Genomic DNA, 20,224 nt, shown 5'->3' with positions numbered 1-20,224 from the left:
TAGCTTCATTAGAAATAAAAATAATCCTCTCCAGAATAACAGACATTAGGGAGGAAGGCAAAAAGAGGAATGTCGAAGCGCATGAGCTGAGATACTATACTTGAGAGTGAGAAGAAAGATTTAGTCACTTTATCACATTATCCATTGCCTCACACTTATTATACCCATCCATTGTCCAAAGTACATAAAGACACCCAGCAAATCATAGTTAATGGAAGAACCTTCATAATTCATAAATTCAATATCCACTTCTTGAAACCGTTGCATTACACTTTTCACAAGAAAAAAGAATACAAACATTTATATTCAAACTCGCCCAAGTCAAGATCAAGGTTTAACCTTGGAGACTAGTTTTTTTTTTTTTTCTTTGGTAATGACAGTCTACTTCGTCTTTTCTTTTTTACCCTAGTTATCATGTCTGTCAGTTAAGTTAATGCAATAGGATCATAGACCTTGTAACAACCCAACAAATAATCATGCTATAGTACACTTGAAACAAGAGAAACTCTCATGTCGCAAATAACAAGCAATATCATCACGTTTTGAAAAAACACGGGCATACTGGCCTTTTTCATATGTCACTAATAAATAAGGATTGCAATAATAAACTAGATAGGGAGTAGAATCAAGTATTTCATTTCTTGATCCTGGTTGCCAACAAAACAAGCAGCAATGGATGGTATCAGCGAGGTCAACAGGTTGATGCCTGGTTAGCAGTTAGCTAATGCCTCAGCCAGAGAATATTCTATTTCACTATCTCCGGCGGTGCCTTCTAAGCCTGGAAACTAGAGGGGCATATCTCCCCTTCCTCAGCATCTTTTGTATTACTCTACGGGCATCAGTAGGCTTTCAGCATTCCTCAAATTACTCACTAAGGCACTGTACACAAAAAAATTCGGACAACAACCTTTTGTCTCCATTTCCCTTAGCACTGACAGTGCTTCGTCAAACTTTCTAGCCATACATAACCTCCGAATCATGGAATTGTAAGTGTACACATTTGGAACTTGTCCTCTAGAAATCATCTCATTAAAAAATTTCCCGAGCTTTGTCAAGATCACCAGCCATGACATATCCACTGATCATTACTGTGCACGCCACTACATCTGGCATGCACCCATTATTTATCATTTCATCAAAAAAATATTTGCAGGCAGCGAGATTCCCAGCTCTGCTGACTCCATCTATCCATGTGGTGAAATGAAGAACAGTTCGCTCTATACCTATTTCTTTCATGCGATTTAAGAGATTAAGAGCTGCAAGTGGCTTGTCGCCTTTACCAAGAATATGAAGAAGAATGTTATAAGTATGGAAATCCGGAGAAAGGCCATTTCTACCCATCTCATCAAGCAGCCTCTTGAATTGATCCAACTTCCGGAGCCTGTACTTGGCATACATGACTATATTACAAGTAAAAGTGTCTGAGGAAAGCCCTTCAAGCAACATTTGTTTATAAACCTACTCAATCAACTTATAATGGTTCAGAACAAGAAGACCATCGAGAATTGCATTGTAGGACTGCTTTAAAGGCCTAAAGCTAAATGTCTTTGATTTTATAAACCTCTCCACCAGTCTCCTAGGCAAGCCTACCTCACCACAACTGCAAGTTAGAATGTTGAAAGTACGAGCGGTTGCAGGAATCCCTTTGTCAATCATCTCATCAACTAGCCTCGACATTGTTTTAAATTTATCACACTCTGCAAATATCTCGAAAATTAAGTGATACGAGTTAGTGCTGTGTCCGTATGCCTCATGCTGACTACACCATACGAAAAATTTATATGCCGATTTTGCACACTTGGACTTATTTTTACAATTAATACTTTCCAAAATTCCAAGGAGAACTTCTCTCAAAAGAAGCCCCGACGGTGTTATATGCAACTTATGCAAAACTAATCTGGCATCAAGCTTTGAATTTCAAGAACCTTTCTAGCATCTATCCTTGCATTTTCAATGAACCCCTGTCTAAGCGAAAAATGCGTTTGGTTCTCCTCCTCACATGGATTGAAACTCTCATCCCTTATAGAATCAATATCAGAAGGTTTCCACATCTTCTTCAAAGGTTCCTCAACGCATCCAATCACCCTGATGCTAATGGTCACATAACTTTCGAAAAAAATTCAAGTGATAGGAAAACTTTTGGACCAACCTTAGACCTACTACAGTTATAAATATCATCGTCAAAACCCATCATCTCTGCAACCCACAGATAAGCAGCAAATACAATTTACCCAGATACAGAATGGACTTTCTTTGCACTGGAAGCTTCAAATCCATAGTGCTAGAAAAATGAGGAATGTCCATGCAGTTGGGAACCCAGCTGCACATATAGTAGATTGAACCCAAAAATTCAACAGAATAAAGATCAAGGAACATAATATCGTATCGTATTGCGAGATACGGTCGATAATTCTCAATTTCTCGAGGTCCCAAAACAAAAGTAATGAATGACTTGCAATGTGATATCGTATCGTCGGGTATGAACGAACATAAGTTGAAAAACCGCCCTCGGATCCAGTATTCATGAGGCAAAAGGCCTAAGAATTAAGTGACGAGAGAAACCATTTACCCCTTTCTGTTGTGTTGAACAGCCTCCTATTTGCTTGTTTTGTTTCCACAAAAGCCTGCAGGTAGTCTCCAAAAACTACATGTCATGCTAATTCAGAGCACTCGCTTCTACTTTCATTGAAGTTAAACACAATCCATCATTAGAATATCCTGTCATGTTATTCATTACTCTCCTCGCCCATAGCTTTTAAACTCTATAACAGTGACTACCATGAGGATTGCACAAACCACAGTACTAACTAATCTGAGATACATAAGAAAAGGAAAATGACATCCTGCTATTTAACACCCAGAGATACACATATATATCCACAAACAGAAGAGAAAAGAAAGAGGTTCTTAATTATACATGATCTTATAGATATTTATAAAGCTCCTAGAGTAGGAAAGCAGGAAACAAACTATTACATCAACCAAGTGTACAGGCATGTGCAGACTATATATATGTTACGCAGACTATATATATGTGTATGAAGGTCCTTGGTGGATGGAGAAGCTTCTCTGAGAGAACGTATTGAATCAATATTTCTTCAGTTGGATGATTCCTGAAGCCTTCTCTCACTTTTCTCAACTCTCCCTGTATCTGCACCAGAGTTTAAATAGGAAACTCAGCATTTCATATCCACACTACAGTTATCTGTTTACAAAATTTGATTAGCCCAAAATTATGACTTAATTTTCCTAAACTTGATCTAAACCTACAAGCACTTGTCCAACCAAAGACTACTAAAAGAAGTACAGAAAAAGAACCATCACATTATAAAAACTAACAAGTGTGCCGTATCACATTAGAACATCATGAAAATTTGCTTACCTTGTGATGATTGATTCTCTTGTGATTTGCCAAACCAGGACCCAGCCGCATCTTTCAGCTTATCAACCACGCCTTTGCCAGAGCTGTTCTCATAACTCTCCTGATACCTTCTTTCACTATCATCCCCGCTCCCCAACCTTCTCTTCACTTCATCAGACTCTGTCACTTTCCCCAGAGGTCGATGCTCTGCTTCAGCTACCCCTTCATCCCTCTCATGTATAACATCAGAAATCACATCAGTCATTCTCCTCCCCCCTTGATCGCCATGCTCCTTCGTTGCTGCCTCTCCTCCACGCTTGTTTAAAGCCTCTGAAATCACCTCAGAAAGAGCCCTGTCTTCATCCCCTGGCCTTAGCTTCTCTGCAAAATATTCCTTCACAGAGACCCCTTTGTCTCCCTCATTTGTAGAAGGTGACAATTTGGACTTCACTGCACTCCCTACTCCAGCAACTTTGCCATAAACTGGAGACAGTTTCTCGGTCAGGGACTCTGTAATTTTCTTCCCATATTCCGCTGTTGATGCCCCCGACACGCCTGAAGCATTAGCATCCTCAGTTTTATGATAATCTTCATGAGTTGTTTTCGCATTGTCACCAACACCACTGCCGTAACCTAGCTTGGAGGTCACAGCATTTTTGGCAGAAACAGCTTTATCGGCTATTGCAGATGTTGCAGATGATATTTTCTCCGTGTAACTACTTTGATTCTCCCCATGCCTCGTTTCCTTCTCATTATCTCTGTCAACCTTCTTATCATCATAGCCGAGCTTCGAAGTCAAGGCATTTTTAGCAGAAACAGCTTTATCAGCTATTGCAGATGTCGCAGATGATATTTTCGCTGTGTAACTACTCTGATTCTCTCCATGCCTCGTTTCCTTCTCGTTATCTCTGTCAACTTTGTTGTTGTCATCATAGCCGAGCTTCGAAGTCACAGCATTTTTAGCAGCAGCAGCTTTATCAGCCATAGCAGATGTTGCATATGAGATTTTGTCTGTGTAGCTGCTTTGATTCTCTCCACTCCTCGATTCGTTCTCATGGTCTCTGTTATCTTTGTTGTCATCGTAGCCGAGCGTGGAAGCGACGGCGTTTTTAGCAGCGACAGCTTTATCAGCAATTGCAGAGGTAGCAGATGAGATCTTGTCGGTATAGCTGCTCTGGTTCGATGGTTTCTCCCCTGATTCAGAGCGTTCCTGATCTACATGCATTTCAGAAGTGCCAGAAGGATATTGAGATGCAGTATTGCTGCTCTGGCTCGATGGTTTGCTCACTGATTCATGGTATTTGTGCTCTCCATGCATTAGAGGAGTACCAGAAGGATATTGAGTTGCGGTATTGCTGCTCTGATTCGATGGTTGGTCCAGTGATTCATAGCGTTTCTGATCTACATGCATTTCAGAAGTGCCAGAAGGATATTGAGATGCAGTATAGCTGCTCTGGCTCGATGGTTTGCCCACTGATTCATAGTGTTCGTGCTTTCCATGCATTAGAGGAGTACCAGAAGGATATTGGGTTGCGGTATTGCTGTTCTGATTCGATGGTTGGTCCAGTGATTCATAGCGTTTCTGATCCACATGCATTTCAGAAGTTCCAGAAGGATATTGAGATGAAGTATAGCTGCTCTGACTTGATGGTTTGCCCACTGATTCATGGTGTTTGTGCTCTTCATGCATTAAAGGAGTACCAGAACCATATTGAGTTGCGGTATAGCTGCTCTGATTCAATGGTTGGTCCAGTGTTTCATAGCGTTTCTGATCTACATGCATTTCAGAAGTTCCAGAAGGATATTGAGTTGGAGTGTAGCTGCTCTGGTTCGATGGTTTCTCCAGCGATTCATAATGTTTATGTTCTTCATGCATTATAGGAGCAGCACCAGAAGAATATTGAGTTGCCGCATAGCTGCTCTGGTTCGTTGGTTCGTCCAACGATTCGTATTGTTTCTGTTCTGCTCGCATTATAGGAGCACCAGAAGGATATTGAGTTGCCGTATAGCCGCTCTGGTTTGCTGGTTTGCCCACTGATTCGTAGTGTTTCTGTTCTTCATGCATTATAGGAGTGCCAGAAGCATTTTGAGTTGCAGTAGAACGAGCATGGGGTTTTGTCCCGTCATGGACATTCATTTCGGCAAAAGATTTCAGAACTGGGGTAACTTGTATTTCTGCACCACCTGTTAGCAATACCACCAAAAGAGAAGAAGAAAAGAAAAGGGCATAAATAGGTGACCTTAATAGGTGCTAATAGCATTAATAGCCGAAGTGTACGATGCATTAACTTGTCTTTTTATACCTGCCCCAGTTGGATCAGTGACTTTGCTTTGATAATTGGAAGATGTATGAGGCTGACGTGTTGTTCCAGGAGCGGCAGGATCTTCCTCCAAGTCAATAGGTCTCTGCAAATTGACCTTTCGCCGTCCTGCGTTCCCTTCTTCTCCAGCAAATGTTCTTGTTGCTGAATCATTTGCCACTGTTTGATCGGTTCCCATACCCGGCGAAACAACTACAACCTTTGGATCTTGATGATGAACTTGTTCGCCGGTAATCACAGTTTTAGGGACTGTACTATCGTAAACTGCGCGCCAAATTCCACGCATGATCCAGATTGTCACTTTCATTATGGTCAATAAATTTCACTTTCTGAGAAAAATTTCTAGAACTTAAGCCTATTGTGCGTTTCAAAAGGGACAAAGACTAGCATTTTATTTCATTAATAGTCAGAGAAAGAAAAACAGAGCAACAGGCTAAAAGTTATCATTATCTGGATTTTATTTCTTAAATTCAGAGAAGAAAGACTCACTTGGGGCTCCATGAACTTCAGGATTATTTTCAGCCATGTCTTCATCTTCATCATCTTCCTCCTCGAGATCATGATCATCCGGGATATCGCGATGCTCGTGATCGTGATCGTGATCGTGATCATGGTCATGATGTGCATGCTTCTTGATCGTGTCCTTAATTTTCTTAGCCTTCGCTTTCACCTTCTTCAGAACCGACTTCTTCTCATGGTCATGGTGGTGTTCGTCCGCCCCATAATGGTTCCCTTCACAAGAAAAATTAAGAACAAGAAAGAAGCCATAAGAGAAGAACACAAACGAAGGTGAAATATAGTAAGGTTCTTACTTACTACCTTGTTTCATTCCAACGTTGTGAGGATGATGTTCATCGGACTCGTGCACACGACTTTGAACGACTCCAGAATCCATAACTGAAAAGAAACAGAGTAATCCAAGGAACGGAACAGAGGTATGAAAAGATTGGAGAAACAAAGACGAGAAGCTTGTGGTTTATAGAAAGGGCAGTTACCTTGTGGCTTGCCACCTTTGCATGAGTGTGGCATCTAAATATTGGAGCCACGTGTAATATATCTGACACGTGTTGAGTAATTACTTAGTATATTTAAACTGTCGGAATTTTTATTTTATTAATAATTTTTTTTCTTGTCATCAATGCAACTGAACATATAATCCCGTCGGCTGGATAAGAAAATAAGATGACGACAATTAGAAGGAGGGCCCAAGAGAATGACTCAGAGTCATTGACTCGGTGCACAAGTCCGAATGAAACAAGAAACTAAATCATGCTTTCCATTGTATTAATATGCGCGGACACCTGTTCTGCTTCAATTCGAGTCTCATTAATATATTTGTCTAACCACTGGGAGTCCTTTATAAATAGAGTTATAAACCAGAGTTTTTCTTATCTTATTATGAAAAAAAACCAACCTTTACTTTTTTTTGATTTAATAAAATTAGTCAACTAAACCATCATTATATGCTGAATAATTTTGATGAAGAAGTTTTACAGAAGAAAATTAGATGTCTAATTTAGTTATAACTAACTGGTCTTCTTAATTTATGTAAACTAATTATTTATTTCCTATAAATAGGTATAAAGAGAAAGTATCTATATTTAAATAAGATTGATGATTGCCAGGATGACATTCTGTTTTGTCCTTTTTATACATTAAATGTCTGTCGGCAGGACCTGATCAATAATGATCACAATAATGTTTTCAAGTTTGCTTACTTGGCTGAAAATACTGGCTCGGGGAAGAAGTCATTTCATAAGATGATCTAGATTCAAAAAACTTTGAAGTTTGAACTCAATGAAAGAGCTGAACAAATTTTATCAGACATAAGTTGTTTAATTTCATTATGCAGACGCCAACTGTTCTGAGGTTGACCACATATCATTTCAGTTTCAGGGACCAACACGGGATTACTTCTATTTTTATTAAGTATGTCAGTGACAACAAATAATTAAACCCAACAGCAAAATTCAGTAATTAAGCATCAAAATAAACAGTCATCTATAATCATATCGGAATACTTTCAGAATCAGCAGGCATAATATGAGCATATGGCACCAAACTGCAAAAAGCAAGCAGTTAACAGATTGATGGTCATACTTCAAAATTGTTTGAACCCAGCTTTTTTAATCACCCAGCTCTTATTTCTCAACATTAGTAGTTGAATTTTCAAGATATATCAAATCTAGAGTGCCAAAAAGGATCAAAATGGAGGCCAACAGAAGAAATGAGGGGCAATCCCCTTGACTTTGTGATTCTGATCCTCACAACATTAGCTTCAACCTCACCCCCATCAACCCTATGAAGCCTCTTATAACCCACCGTCGTCCCTTGGATCATCAACTTACCATCCACATAGATTTCATGCCGTTGGACCCTCTGACCAAGTCCTATTGCTTCCTGTATCCTAACCACATTGAATCTCAATCTCCCACGAATCTCAATCCAATGTTCCTTTATCTCCTGTTCATCAATTGGAGCCCAGTACGACCACAAGTGGTCAGAATCAAACATGTTTTCTGGGCCAAAACCACCGTCTTTTCCCCCTCTTTGGCTGCTAACTTTAACGTCGGAGTTTTGAGCCAAATTGTTGTGAAAGATTGTGTTAATGGCAGCTCGAAGCTCTTTTAATCTGCGAGCATCGTTGTCGGAGATGAGGCCATTTGTGTTAGGAGGCACATTGATAAGTAAGACACAGTTTCTTCCAACTGAGTTGTAGTAGATATCAAGGAGCTCACTGAGTCGTTTTGGCGATTCTGATTTGTGCCAAAACCATCCTTTTCTGATTGATACATCGCATTCTGCTGGTATCCAATCTCTTCCCTTCGGGTCTCCGATGCTCAGATAGCTGCGTTCATGATCAACACACGTAAGAAGACGATCGAAAACTTGCACAGCAAGAAAAGTAATAAATCCGATTTCCGGTTTATTAACAGGCCAGGCCCAGCTACGTCATGCTATGGGTCCGGCCCAACCCAATGTGTAAATTATTTGTATGAGTTTTAAAAATAAATATAAAATTTGTGGTTTCAGCAAAATTCAGGCCGATGATGAGTTATCTTACCGACATATCAATACCAATATCTGATTTCGGTCTCATCTAATCACTCGTCTCCCAGACCTATTGTCGGTAATGGGTTCTTATCAAGTTTTTTTTTAATGTTTATTTCAAAATGCAAAACAATGTTCCTAAATTTCTCAAAGCAGGCGAAACAAACCACTCAAGTATATGAGTGTATCCTGGAACATTCAAAAAAATATAAATAAATAAAAATATAGGTAGTTTCAGAAAAATTAAAAATATGATGATCTAGGTATCTCAGTGGCATGTGGACAGTAATAAATTCATGTCATAACTTAAAACAGTTCAAACTTATTTGAGAGGCATCCATGATGTTGTTCTGAAGCACAAAAGTAATCGTTCCCCCATCTGACTATGAGTTTTCAGTTTTCACAGTACATAATTAAGTTTTGTGTTTATTTTAAATACAAGTTAAACTGTCAAAGCATGTACCTTAAGTCCTTAATTATTAATCTCAGGTTAAAAAAAAAACTTAATTATTAGAGTAGGTGAAACAAACAAAATCAAGCCACTAACCTTTATCAGATCACATGCTAGGTTACCCTACAATATGAAATACAGATAAATGACAACCAAAGCCGAAAACTCCACTAAACCTTTTTCCTTTCGACAGTTGAAAGGTATGATTTTTCTTTCTCCTTCTAGACTTAATTCAATGCTTAGTGCCCCACCACTATTTATTCATCCGGAAATATCTTTCCAAAGAATTAATGCAGAAACTGATGAATCACTTAGGAGCAAGTTAGGAACAACTTACACCAAAATGCTAGTGCACTTTGTTTAGGTAAAGCAAGAAAAAAAAAGGCACCAAACTGAAAGTAGAGTAGTATTAAATTCACATGGGAGAGCACTATAGAGTTGTGGGGACAAAGGTGGACTGATATCTGAGAAGTAAATTAAAGCATGTGAAGTTACAGTGGGAAATGAGAGTGGGACTTACCGAGCGATGTTAGGGTTGCCAATGGAGAGAGAGTTTCTGTTAATGAGAGACCAACAGGTTTGTCCGGCATAGCCTTTCTCATTACCCACCCACCTAACATCAGGACCTGCATCAGAGAATATGTTAATGGAGCTCTGCAACTCTCTCACCATTGAGAACCACTCTGTGAAGTAATATGTCACATTCTTTGACTTTGGATCCTTCGCTCCATCGAACCATATCTCCCTCACTCCTCCATATCTGACAATAACATAATGCACATAAATGATTTGGGCAAAAACCTTAGATATGATCAATCCAATTTTCTTGTATCACGGATTTCTCTCTCTCTCTCTCTCTCTCTCTCTCTCTCTCTCTGCACTGGGACCAGGCTTTTAATGAAGCTTAGCTAATTAAGAACCGTGGTTGCAGGGTGAAGATAGGGAAAGAAGAAGAATGAGAGCATAGAATAAGGGAAGGAGCTCACTTATTGAGCAGCTCTTGGAGCTGAGCCAAGTAGTATTCGTTGTAATTCAAATCATTTCCATATCTTCTGTCATGTCGATCCCAAGGAGAAAGATAAAGCCCCACATCTATGCCTTTCGCTGAAGCTGCATTCACAAACTCCTGCACAACATCGCCTTTTCCTTCTTTCCATGGACTTCTCACCACCGAATGCTCTGTGTACTTTGAAGGCCACAGGCAAAACCCATCATGGTGTTTCGCAGTTAGTATCATCAGCGACACTCCGGCGTCTGCGGCCACGGCGGCCCACTGGCCGGCGTTGAGATCGGAAGGGTTGAACAACTGTGGGTTTTCACGACCGTTCCCCCATTCTCTGTCAGTGAAGGTGTTGACGCCGAAATGGAGGAACATTATGATTTCTCTCTGTTGCCATTTTAGCTGCGAATATGTGGGAAGGGGAAGAATCGGTAATGGCGGGGTTACAACTTGCCCACGCTTACAAATGCTGAGATCGGAGAGATGAAGCAGTGTGAGAAGGAAACAGCAGAACCATAGCCTTCCCATGATGCTTCAGCTTTCTTCTTCGGTGGTCTCCTTCCCCCCCCCCCCTTTCTGTGTGTGTGTTTGGTGACGGAAAGTTCACTTGATCAATGATTGTCTCAATGAAGGACTAAATCATGTGATTGAAACAAAGCTTAAGAGTTAATTTATACGATGTGACTGTTACGAGTATGTGAAAGGTAAATTTTTTACTTTTGGGGGTAATGGTTTTTGGTGGTGAGTGGAGGACCAAGGAGGGAAAAGAAAGATTCTTGAAGACACAATGGAAGAAAGCAAACTAAAGAAGTGGGGATCAGCCGCATAATTTGATTCTCATTTTCTGGGGTTTTTCACTTGTGATCTAATTTGTCATCATGCTGCCCACACACTGTTTTCACTCACGGGTTCATTTGGTTTTCTGCTATGAGTTCAGTCTCACGAGGACTCCAAAAAGGGTTTTATTTTATGAATTGCTTGGTTTTCACTTTTCAATTTTTCCGTGAAATGTAGGATGTGGTCATGTAAGCACAGTTCTATGAGAAATTAAAAACTGAATTTTTTTATTTGATTGGACATGTCCACTGACATTGAAGGGTGTATTTTTTCTTGAGGAGTTTACAACATTAAAGTAAATTTCTGTTGGGATTGTGGTCTCATTATAAATTGAAAGAAAAATGGAATTTCGGCGTAAATTAAACCTGAAATTTCACGTTTTGCCTACTTTGTTTATGCCTCCCGAAAAGTCTCTTTTGTAGAAGAGAACAGCTACTGTTTTCAGAGTCCATACATAAGCCACAGTAATTAGTTTATCTGAAAAAACATGGGGTCAGTCGTCTACCACTGAGGAAAAGAACTATTTTCTAAATAGTAACATACACTATCTGGACTTGTTAATATAAAAGTTAGTTGACTAATCTAAGTAGATTGAAAAATTTATTTAGTTAATTATTCATAATAAATATGTGTTACTTTTCTCATAATATCGTTGCTAATCATGTATATTGACTATAACTATCATTTGATCGAATATTTAACATGTACAATTACTGTAATGACTACTTTAGAAAATATAGATAAATATGAGAGACCAAATAAATTATAGTTTTATATTTAAGATCAAATCAAATGTTAAACTAGCTCTTATATTAAAGATCGAACATAAAGTTATTTATGCCTAATTATTTTATTATGTGCATTTATGTATCTCAAACTTACGTCTCTCTCACACACAGATTCCCATTATACGTGCGAGGGTATTTTTGGGGGGTAAATTGTGGGAGGGCCCCGATCAAAAACAAATTGTGGGAGGGCATTTTACTTCAACTACGAAAATTACATATTTGAAGCGTTTTAAAAGCATGACATAAATCACGACATGTATTATGTAAAAGAGTCTGAACATATATCAGAAAATATGTATCTTGAAAAAAATTATGAAGGGAGTAAAAAAGAAATGTCCATATAATTTTTTGTTTTGTTTTTTATACGCACATTTTATTATTTAAAGGATTTTCTTGGTTGAATTATTTAAATAATAATGAGAGTTTTGGACTTATCTGTTCTGGGCCGTGTGGAATGGGTCCTAACTTCAACTTCCCAGCTAAACCAGCGTTTTGAAAAGAAGCCCACAAAGACCCATGGATCAAGTGATCCAACCCAATTTCATGGGTGTGCAAAGCCTCTGGTCTAATTTCTGAGTGAAAGACTAGTTAACTAATTTAAATAGATTAAAAAACTATTTAAATTAGTTATTTATAATAAATAAATATTATTATTTTTAAATACTATTGTTAATAATGTGTATAAGCTAGAATACCATTTGATAAAATATTTAACATCTGTAACTACTACAAAGACTATTTTAGAGAAAAAAAAGATAAATATGAAAAGTAAAATGGATCGAAATATTATATTTATAATTAAATTAAATGTCAAATTAATTTTTATATTAAGAATTGGAACTATTGACATTAATTCCTATGCCAGGAATCAGAACTAGTGCCATTTTAATCCCTCAAGAAACTGATGTTCTTTTTTAAAAAGGGAAATGGGATAAAACTACAACGAGCTGCATATTAGTTTTCTCCTTTTAAAATGGATGACATTTTTTGGGCCCTTTAACTCAAATATTTTTTCCAACCTTTAACTCAAATTTATTTATCTTTGAAATAATGCCACCAATAAACTTTTATTTTCTTAAAAATATCTTATCATGAAAAGGGAAGTATGAGACATAAATTATTTAAGAAGAGAAAGAGGGAGATGCGACATAAATTAAAGAGGTTGAAGGGGCAAGTAGCTTTCAATAGTGAAGGAGGCATGAATGCGGATCATAAATGTTTGGATCCACACCATTTGATTTGCTGAGGCGTCTTTATGACCCGATTAAATGCCACCAACTGTTTCCTCTTTTCACATCCAAATAGCTTTTGTTCCCTCAGTCCTCTTTTCGTAAATTTCCATTTATTTCTCTTTCCCTAAAAATGAAAGCCACTCAAATTACTACTTCTTGTCATTAGTAGGAAAGCTGGTTTAATTTTTATTTTGATCTTAAATATAAAAATTTTAATTTATCTTATGTCTTATATTTATTTAATTTTTTAAGATAATTTTTGTAATGATGATGGTTTAAACCAATAAATTTGATTAGTAAAAATATTTTAAAAAAATAATACCTATTTATTACAAATAATTAACTTAATTTTTTTGATCTATTCAAATTAGTTAATTAATTTTTATATTACAGATTAGAGTAATATTTTCTAAAGATGCACAGAAAAATATGCCTTTTTCTTCGGAAAGCTTAAATTATTGTCAAGCATGTTCCTTCACGAAATTGCCCTCCCTTCCATGGCAAATTTCCAAACCCACCAACGCCTTTATGACAAGCTCCTCGATCGCATTGCAAATCTGAGGGTTTTTTTTTATTGAGAAAATTAGAATAAATTTCTTATTAAAAATTTAATTGATAAATAAGACTTAAAAATTTTATGTAACTTAGTTTTTATTGTGTACAACTTAACTTTTTTTATATATAATTTATCTTTCTTTGTATGCAGTAATATTTCTTTGTGGGCTGTGCAATTCAATTTTTTTTATGCAACTTACTTTTTTTTATGTGTAACTAATCTTTTTGTATGTAATCAATCATTCTATGAGTCATTTGCCAATTAAATTTGTAACAAGGGATTTATCCCCCAATTTTCCCCTTTTTTTCCTTTTTGAATATCTCATTTTATTTTTTTTCAAATTTAAAAAAGTGTTTGTTATTGAATACTCCAATTGTCGTATGATGAAAAAGAATCATCTTTGAGAAAATCCTCATAAAGAATTCGAAATAGATAAAATTTTAATTTAGGTACTTAACAGTTCAAAATAAGATGATAGGAAGTGACACGGGATTTTGAAAATGAATATAATCATGCACTATATTTAAGGGAAGAGAATTATCATAAAATGAAAATGTTATTATCAGGGCAAAAGAAAAGATTTAAGTGTTGTGAAAAGGGAAAAATCAAACAAGATGTAACATTTCCTTTGATATGATTGTGACTAGGGTCATTAATAACATGTGCCTATGCGGGCAAAAGTATCTAACCTCTTAAGTTCAGTACAGAAAGCATCGATCATCAATAATTTCCATTTATTTTGGTGGATCAAATTAAAATGGGCGCCACTTTTTTTTTTTTGATCTGAAAGGGCGCCACTTCGTAAAGATGATATAATTCAGTTTCATTTAATCTAATGATTCGAAAGTTTAAACAAGATTATAAGTGTTCCTCAAGATATATCTTTATCTTGCCTTTACAGGTCTACCACTAAAAAGCTCCTCGTCTTAGTGGACATCATACTCATTTATTTGGATAAATATGAACAAGGATACTTTATCTCTTGTACGAAGTAATTTTGGCAAAACAAGAACCAGACAGTTTAGCTTATGTCAATTTGGATTTGGTATCGTTAGGAGATTTAATTTTTCATTTGTGAACTAAAACGGAATCTTCTTTTTTGTTTCCGTTTGCACATTTTTTTTCTTTTAAGTATTCGCTTCTACAGTTCTACTCCATGTGGGAGCAACTCACTGACAATGAACAGTACATTTATATTCTTCTTCAATTATTAAAAAAAAAAAAGAAATTAAACATTCAGAAGAGAGGAGCAGAACGAATCGTTCACTAGAATTATAAAACTGGGCTACTCGTTTATTCGAAAACTTAACTGAGGCTTCAAACATTAGAGTGATAAATGTAAGTGAAAAATTAACATTATGGAGTACCGAAAAATAATATTACTAAGTGTTGTCTTACACTTCAATTTAGTACTCGCAATTGAACTCTGATTGGTAAATGTTTTTTGAATAACATACAGGTAGAGTCCCCTCGTAAAAGAATCTTTGAAGTTTTCCTCCGACTCCTGAACTTTTTTTACCTTCTTTTTCTTTTAGTTTTCTTTGAGAATTGAAAATGCCATAATATGAGTCAGTGCGTACGATATCTCTTTTGTAGTCAGTCTTTCGTTAATAATAATATTATTAATATGTGAAAGAATGTGACGGCCTTTGCTTTTGTTGATGAATGTAAGTGTGAATAATATATTTGTTGAGACTATCAAGAAAATGATGATGTCTGTTAATGATTCATCCAGAGTTGAATCATTGGAAGTTCCCATGTTAGTTATAACATGGAAATGAAGAATCTAATGACATCTTGCACCTCCTTGCAGGTGATAGTGCAGGATATTTAGGGTTTATAACATTACCTCCTGTTTTAAATATTACAACTAGTTTGCAGTGTAAATTATATTATAAATTAGTTTTTATATTTATAACAAGAAGCACGAAACACCGCACCGTTAATATTATGTTCTTCGTTCGACTTGTGTCTCTCATGAATAATATCAATATCAATATAAAATAAGTAGCAAATCCAGCCATTTATAAGTGAAGAGCAATATAATTTATCTTTCAAACTTTGCACAATACATAAAATCCACACGGTAGTTTTGTAATTGTACCATTGATAATGAAACTATTTAAATATAAACATAACAATATACTAGTTTGTTTAATTTTTATTTTGGTTCTAAATATAAGAACACAATCCACTTTGTCTTTCATATTGATCCATTTTTTTTCAATATGGTCTTTTTAATGATAGTAATTATAGCCAATATACTTTATTAGCAAGGATATTTTAGAAAAAAACAACACCTATTTATCACAAATAACTAATTTAACTAATTAATTTCTTTAATCTAATCAAATTAGTCAACTAGTTTTTATATTAAGAATCAGACGTAATAGTTTATCTACTGTGGTTGATTTTGTTGTTGAGGGCAACCGTAATCTCAATAATGTTTTTCCCCCCATAACCGTCCTTCATTTGGGTAAGTCCCCAATAACTCAATATGGCTACTCATTGGGACCTAAATGAAACATTATGATACCCAATGTAATTGTCATATTCATTTCTTTATTCCTTCATTCCATTTTACTATTATTGTCCATCATGACTTGCTAACTTCTACTATGCTCGTTAGCCTGAAGTAAGCCTCTTTCCTTATTAATATGTGTACTGTCTATGTGTGTCCTCATGGCTAAGAAAAGGAGGAAAATTATATTATTTAAATAAAGAATTGATATTAATTAAAATAAATAAAATTCCCCGTGAGATGTGACATACATGTCACGTAAATAAATAAGAATAAACTTATAAAGTTATCATATACTATACAAAAAATATGAGACATATGCTATTCAAATAACTTGTAAAAGTGAGAGCATACATAAACGAATCATATTACTTGAATTATGAATGATTCAGCCAAAAAAAGTTAAGAATGACCCCGGGGGGGGACTAGTAGTTGGTTGTATGTTAATATGTACTATTAAATAATGAGGAAAGAAGATATCTTATGAAATAAATAATTAAAAATTGTAATATTTAACAGTATTACTATTTCATACTACTATTTGAGTACTGCATTAAGCGTATTAATTTTGATATGGACTAAACAACCTTAAAAAACAATAATCTGTTGCGGGACTGAAAAAAGTACAACAATTACCACCCATCTCAACTTCGAATGAAGACAGAGATGGAATAGATGGTGGTAGTTGTCAGATAACCATATGCATATTAACTCCCTCCCACCACCAGTCACTGCATTGCTTGTTTGACCCTCCATTTTAACTTCGGCCATTCACGACACAACCACCTTCCTTTAATTATTCACTTCTCTTTACACTCTATAATCAATCTAAACGCCACCCTCCCTCCTCCTCTTTAATACCCTCCCTCTTCGATTTCCTACACCTCATCTTGTTCTGAAGCTCGCATTTCTCTCTGGCCTCAACAATGGCCGACACCCCCATTACCAAGATGGGCTTCCTTCTAATCACCTACATTCTCTTCACCCTGGCCTTCCCTTCACATGCTCAGATTTCCAAGAAAACTTACATAATCCAAATGGATAAGTCCGCAATGCCTCGAGCCTTTTCCAACCACCTCGAATGGTATTCCTCAAAGGTGAAATCAGTACTGAGTAAGTCCCTTGAAGCTGAAAATGAGGAGCAAGAGAGAATAATCTACAGCTACCAAGCTGCATTCCATGGCGTCGCGGCTAAACTAAGCGAAGAGGAAGCTGAGAGGCTAGAGGAAGACGATGGGGTTCTCGCCATTTTCCCAGAAACTAAGTATGAGCTTCACACCACACGAAGCCCCACGTTCTTAGGGCTCGAACCAGCACAAAGCACGAACCTTTGGTCGCAGACGACGGCTGACCATGACGTCGTTATTGGGGTCTTAGACACAGGGATTTGGCCAGAGAGTGAGAGCTTCAACGACACGGGTATGAGACCCGTACCTTCTCACTGGAAAGGAAGCTGCGAAACTGGACGAGGATTCACAAAGCGTCACTGTAACAGAAAAATTGTGGGTGCGAGAGCGTTCTACCACGGCTATGAAGCTGCAATGGGTAAAATCAACGAGCAAAGCGAGTTCAAATCTCCTAGAGACCAAGATGGCCATGGGACCCACACTGCGGCTACAGTTGCTGGGTCTCCAGTTCATGGGGCTAATCTCTTGGGCTATGCTTATGGCACAGCGAGGGGGATGGCACCGGGAGCTAGAATTGCTGCTTATAAAGTGTGTTGGGTTGGTGGGTGTTTTAGTTCAGATATTCTATCTGCTGTTGATAAGGCTGTAGCTGATGGGGTTAATGTTTTGTCAATTTCTTTGGGTGGTGGAGTTTCCTCTTATTACCGTGATAGTTTATCTGTTGCTGCATTTGGGGCTATGGAGATGGGTGTTTTTGTTTCTTGCTCTGCAGGAAATGCAGGGCCTGACCCTATTAGTCTCGCAAATGTGTCTCCTTGGATCGCTACGGTTGGAGCAAGCACAATGGATAGAGATTTCCCTGCTAAAGTGAAGCTTGGAAATGGAAGAAGAATGACTGGAGTATCACTCTACAGAGAAAGAAAAATGCTTTCCTCTAAGAAACAATACCCTTTGGTTTACATGGGAAGCAGTAACTCAAGCAGCCTTGACCCTAGATCTTTGTGTTTGGAAGGAACCTTAGATCCCAAACAGGTTAGAGGGAAAATTGTGATTTGTGACAGAGGAATTAGTCCTAGAGTTCAGAAGGGTCAGGTGGTGAAAAAAGCAGGAGGGGTAGGAATGATTCTTACAAATACTGCAACTAATGGAGAAGAACTTGTTGCAGATTGTCACCTCCTTCCTGCACTTGCTATTGGAGAGAAAGAAGGCAAGGAGCTGAAGCATTATGTCTTGACTAGCAAGAAAGCCACTGCAAGTCTTCACTTTCTTGGCACAAGATTGGGGATTAGGCCATCTCCTGTTGTGGCAGCATTTTCATCAAGGGGGCCCAATCTTCTTACCCTTGAGATTCTGAAACCTGATATGGTGGCTCCTGGTGTGAACATTCTTGCTGCTTGGAGTGGGGTCATCGGACCCTCTAGTTTGGCTACCGATCGCCGGAGAGTTAAGTTCAACATACTCTCTGGAACTTCCATGTCATGCCCACACGTAAGTGGGGTTGCAGCTTTGCTCAAGGCAAAGCACCCGGAATGGAGTCCAGCCGCCATAAAATCTGCCCTCATGACGACAGCTTATGTTCACGACAATACTCTTAATCCTCTAAAAGATGCCTCATCAGCTGAATCTTCATCCCCATATGATCATGGGGCTGGACACATCAACCCCAGAAAAGCCCTTGACCCGGGTTTGATCTATGACATTCAGCCACAAGATTACTTCGACTTCCTATGTACACAGAAGCTATCTCGGACCCAGTTGGGAGTTTTTGCTAAATACTCGAACAGAACTTGTGGGCGCTCTCTTGCAAGTCCAGGGGACTTAAATTACCCTGCTATCTCAGTTGTGTTTCCAGAGAGAACAGCCATTTCAGCTCTGACTGTTCACAGGACTGTCACCAATGTTGGCCCTCCTAACTCCAAATACCATGTCATGGTTTCACCATTCAAGGGTGCTTCCGTTAAAGTTGAGCCTGACGTCTTGCATTTTACCAGCAAGAACCAGAACCTGTCCTACAAGGTTACCTTCACAAGAAAATCTAGGCAACCTGGTCCTGAATTTGGAGGTCTGGTTTGGAAGGATGGAGTTCACAGGGTGAGAAGTCCTATAGTTATAACATGAGTTTCGCTGGGAATAATTCTTGCAACTTCTGTAGGATTGCTCTGTTTGCAATAAGCTATCTGTTTCTGCAATTTTTAATCCGCCTCCAGTTTTTTTTCCGTTAGAAGGAAATGCTTGTTATTTTTGCTTCTAATAATGATCTGGCGTGCCTACATCTCCCATCAGCTTAGAACTAATCCATCTGCAGATTCAAGCAGTATATGACATAGGGGAACGAAAGGGCCATCAAAGTTCGACAGAATGGAAATTGTTGCTTGATCCTCAAATATTGTAGTTTCATTAAGCTTTCCTTTTGTACTGTCATTTCTGTTGCATTTTGCATGAAGTTCTATCACCAAGTTACGTTCCAACACAACTACAAGATATGTAATATGTTACATATTGCAATTCTGCTTGGTATAAAACACAAATAGTGCGATCGAGCATGTTCGTGTCAGCCCTGGTTCCGGAATAGGTGGCTTGTCTGATCACGAATCTGTGGTTTCTAAAAGCAATGCATCGTGGTGAGGGAGCAGGGTCGGCCGGCCAGCAAGCCATTCGTTTTCTTGACTGAAGGGCATGACGTGTCCATTTGATGCATTTATGTATCATTCAGCGCTGTCTTCACCCTGCGGCATTTTGCTATCTGAACCATAATTCGTGCAAAACATTAATAGGCCTATTGTCAAGCCGCCTTTTTCTTCTTTTTAAAGTGGGTGAACTCATTGTTATTGGATGTATTGTATAAAACCCACTACTCCAAGCCAATCCACAATATAAATTATTTTAACTAATTTATTTGAATTATAAAAAAAAAGTAGTTAACTCATTAAATCTTTCTCAAATTGAAATTTTTTTCCTACTTTACTCATCAAAATGAGG

At 37.6% G+C, this 20,224-nt stretch overlaps 3 protein-coding genes and 1 pseudogene across 3 annotated transcripts; 1 reads left to right on the top strand and 3 right to left on the bottom strand.

Moving 5' to 3' along the window:
• Positions 1-376: 376 nt before the first annotated feature.
• LOC114730281 (pentatricopeptide repeat-containing protein At1g55630-like) lies at positions 377-2,277 on the bottom strand (annotated as a pseudogene).
• Positions 2,278-2,786: 509 nt separating this feature from the next.
• Positions 2,787-6,621, bottom strand: LOC114730355 (low-temperature-induced 65 kDa protein). The gene is made up of 5 exons (XM_028917414.1): positions 6,502-6,621; positions 6,172-6,414; positions 5,665-5,946; positions 3,383-5,545; positions 2,787-3,151 (listed from the first exon to the last, which is right to left on the bottom strand). Exons 1-5 carry the CDS (start codon positions 6,575-6,577, stop codon positions 3,099-3,101), a joined length of 2,817 nt encoding a protein of 938 aa, XP_028773247.1. The 5' UTR covers positions 6,578-6,621; the 3' UTR covers positions 2,787-3,098.
• Positions 6,622-7,651: 1,030 nt separating this feature from the next.
• On the bottom strand, positions 7,652-10,904 carry LOC114730346 (alpha-L-fucosidase 1-like). The gene is made up of 3 exons (XM_028917402.1): positions 10,171-10,904; positions 9,705-9,944; positions 7,652-8,530 (listed from the first exon to the last, which is right to left on the bottom strand). The coding sequence occupies exons 1-3, from the start codon at positions 10,710-10,712 to the stop codon at positions 7,852-7,854; spliced, it is 1,461 nt and encodes a 486-aa protein (XP_028773235.1). The 5' UTR covers positions 10,713-10,904; the 3' UTR covers positions 7,652-7,851.
• Positions 10,905-16,943: 6,039 nt separating this feature from the next.
• Positions 16,944-19,629, top strand: LOC114730345 (subtilisin-like protease SBT1.3). The gene has a single exon (XM_028917401.1). It carries the CDS (start codon positions 17,045-17,047, stop codon positions 19,361-19,363), a length of 2,319 nt encoding a protein of 772 aa, XP_028773234.1. The 5' UTR covers positions 16,944-17,044; the 3' UTR covers positions 19,364-19,629.
• Positions 19,630-20,224: the final 595 nt, after the last annotated feature.

Source organism: Neltuma alba, unplaced genomic scaffold (assembly GCF_004799145.2).
Source record: "Neltuma alba isolate B1F8T4 unplaced genomic scaffold, ASM479914v2 tig00012727_pilon, whole genome shotgun sequence".
NCBI lineage: Eukaryota > Viridiplantae > Streptophyta > Magnoliopsida > Fabales > Fabaceae > Neltuma > Neltuma alba.
Note: the sequence above shows the minus strand (reverse complement) of the source record. Positions and strands in the feature narration are given on the sequence as shown.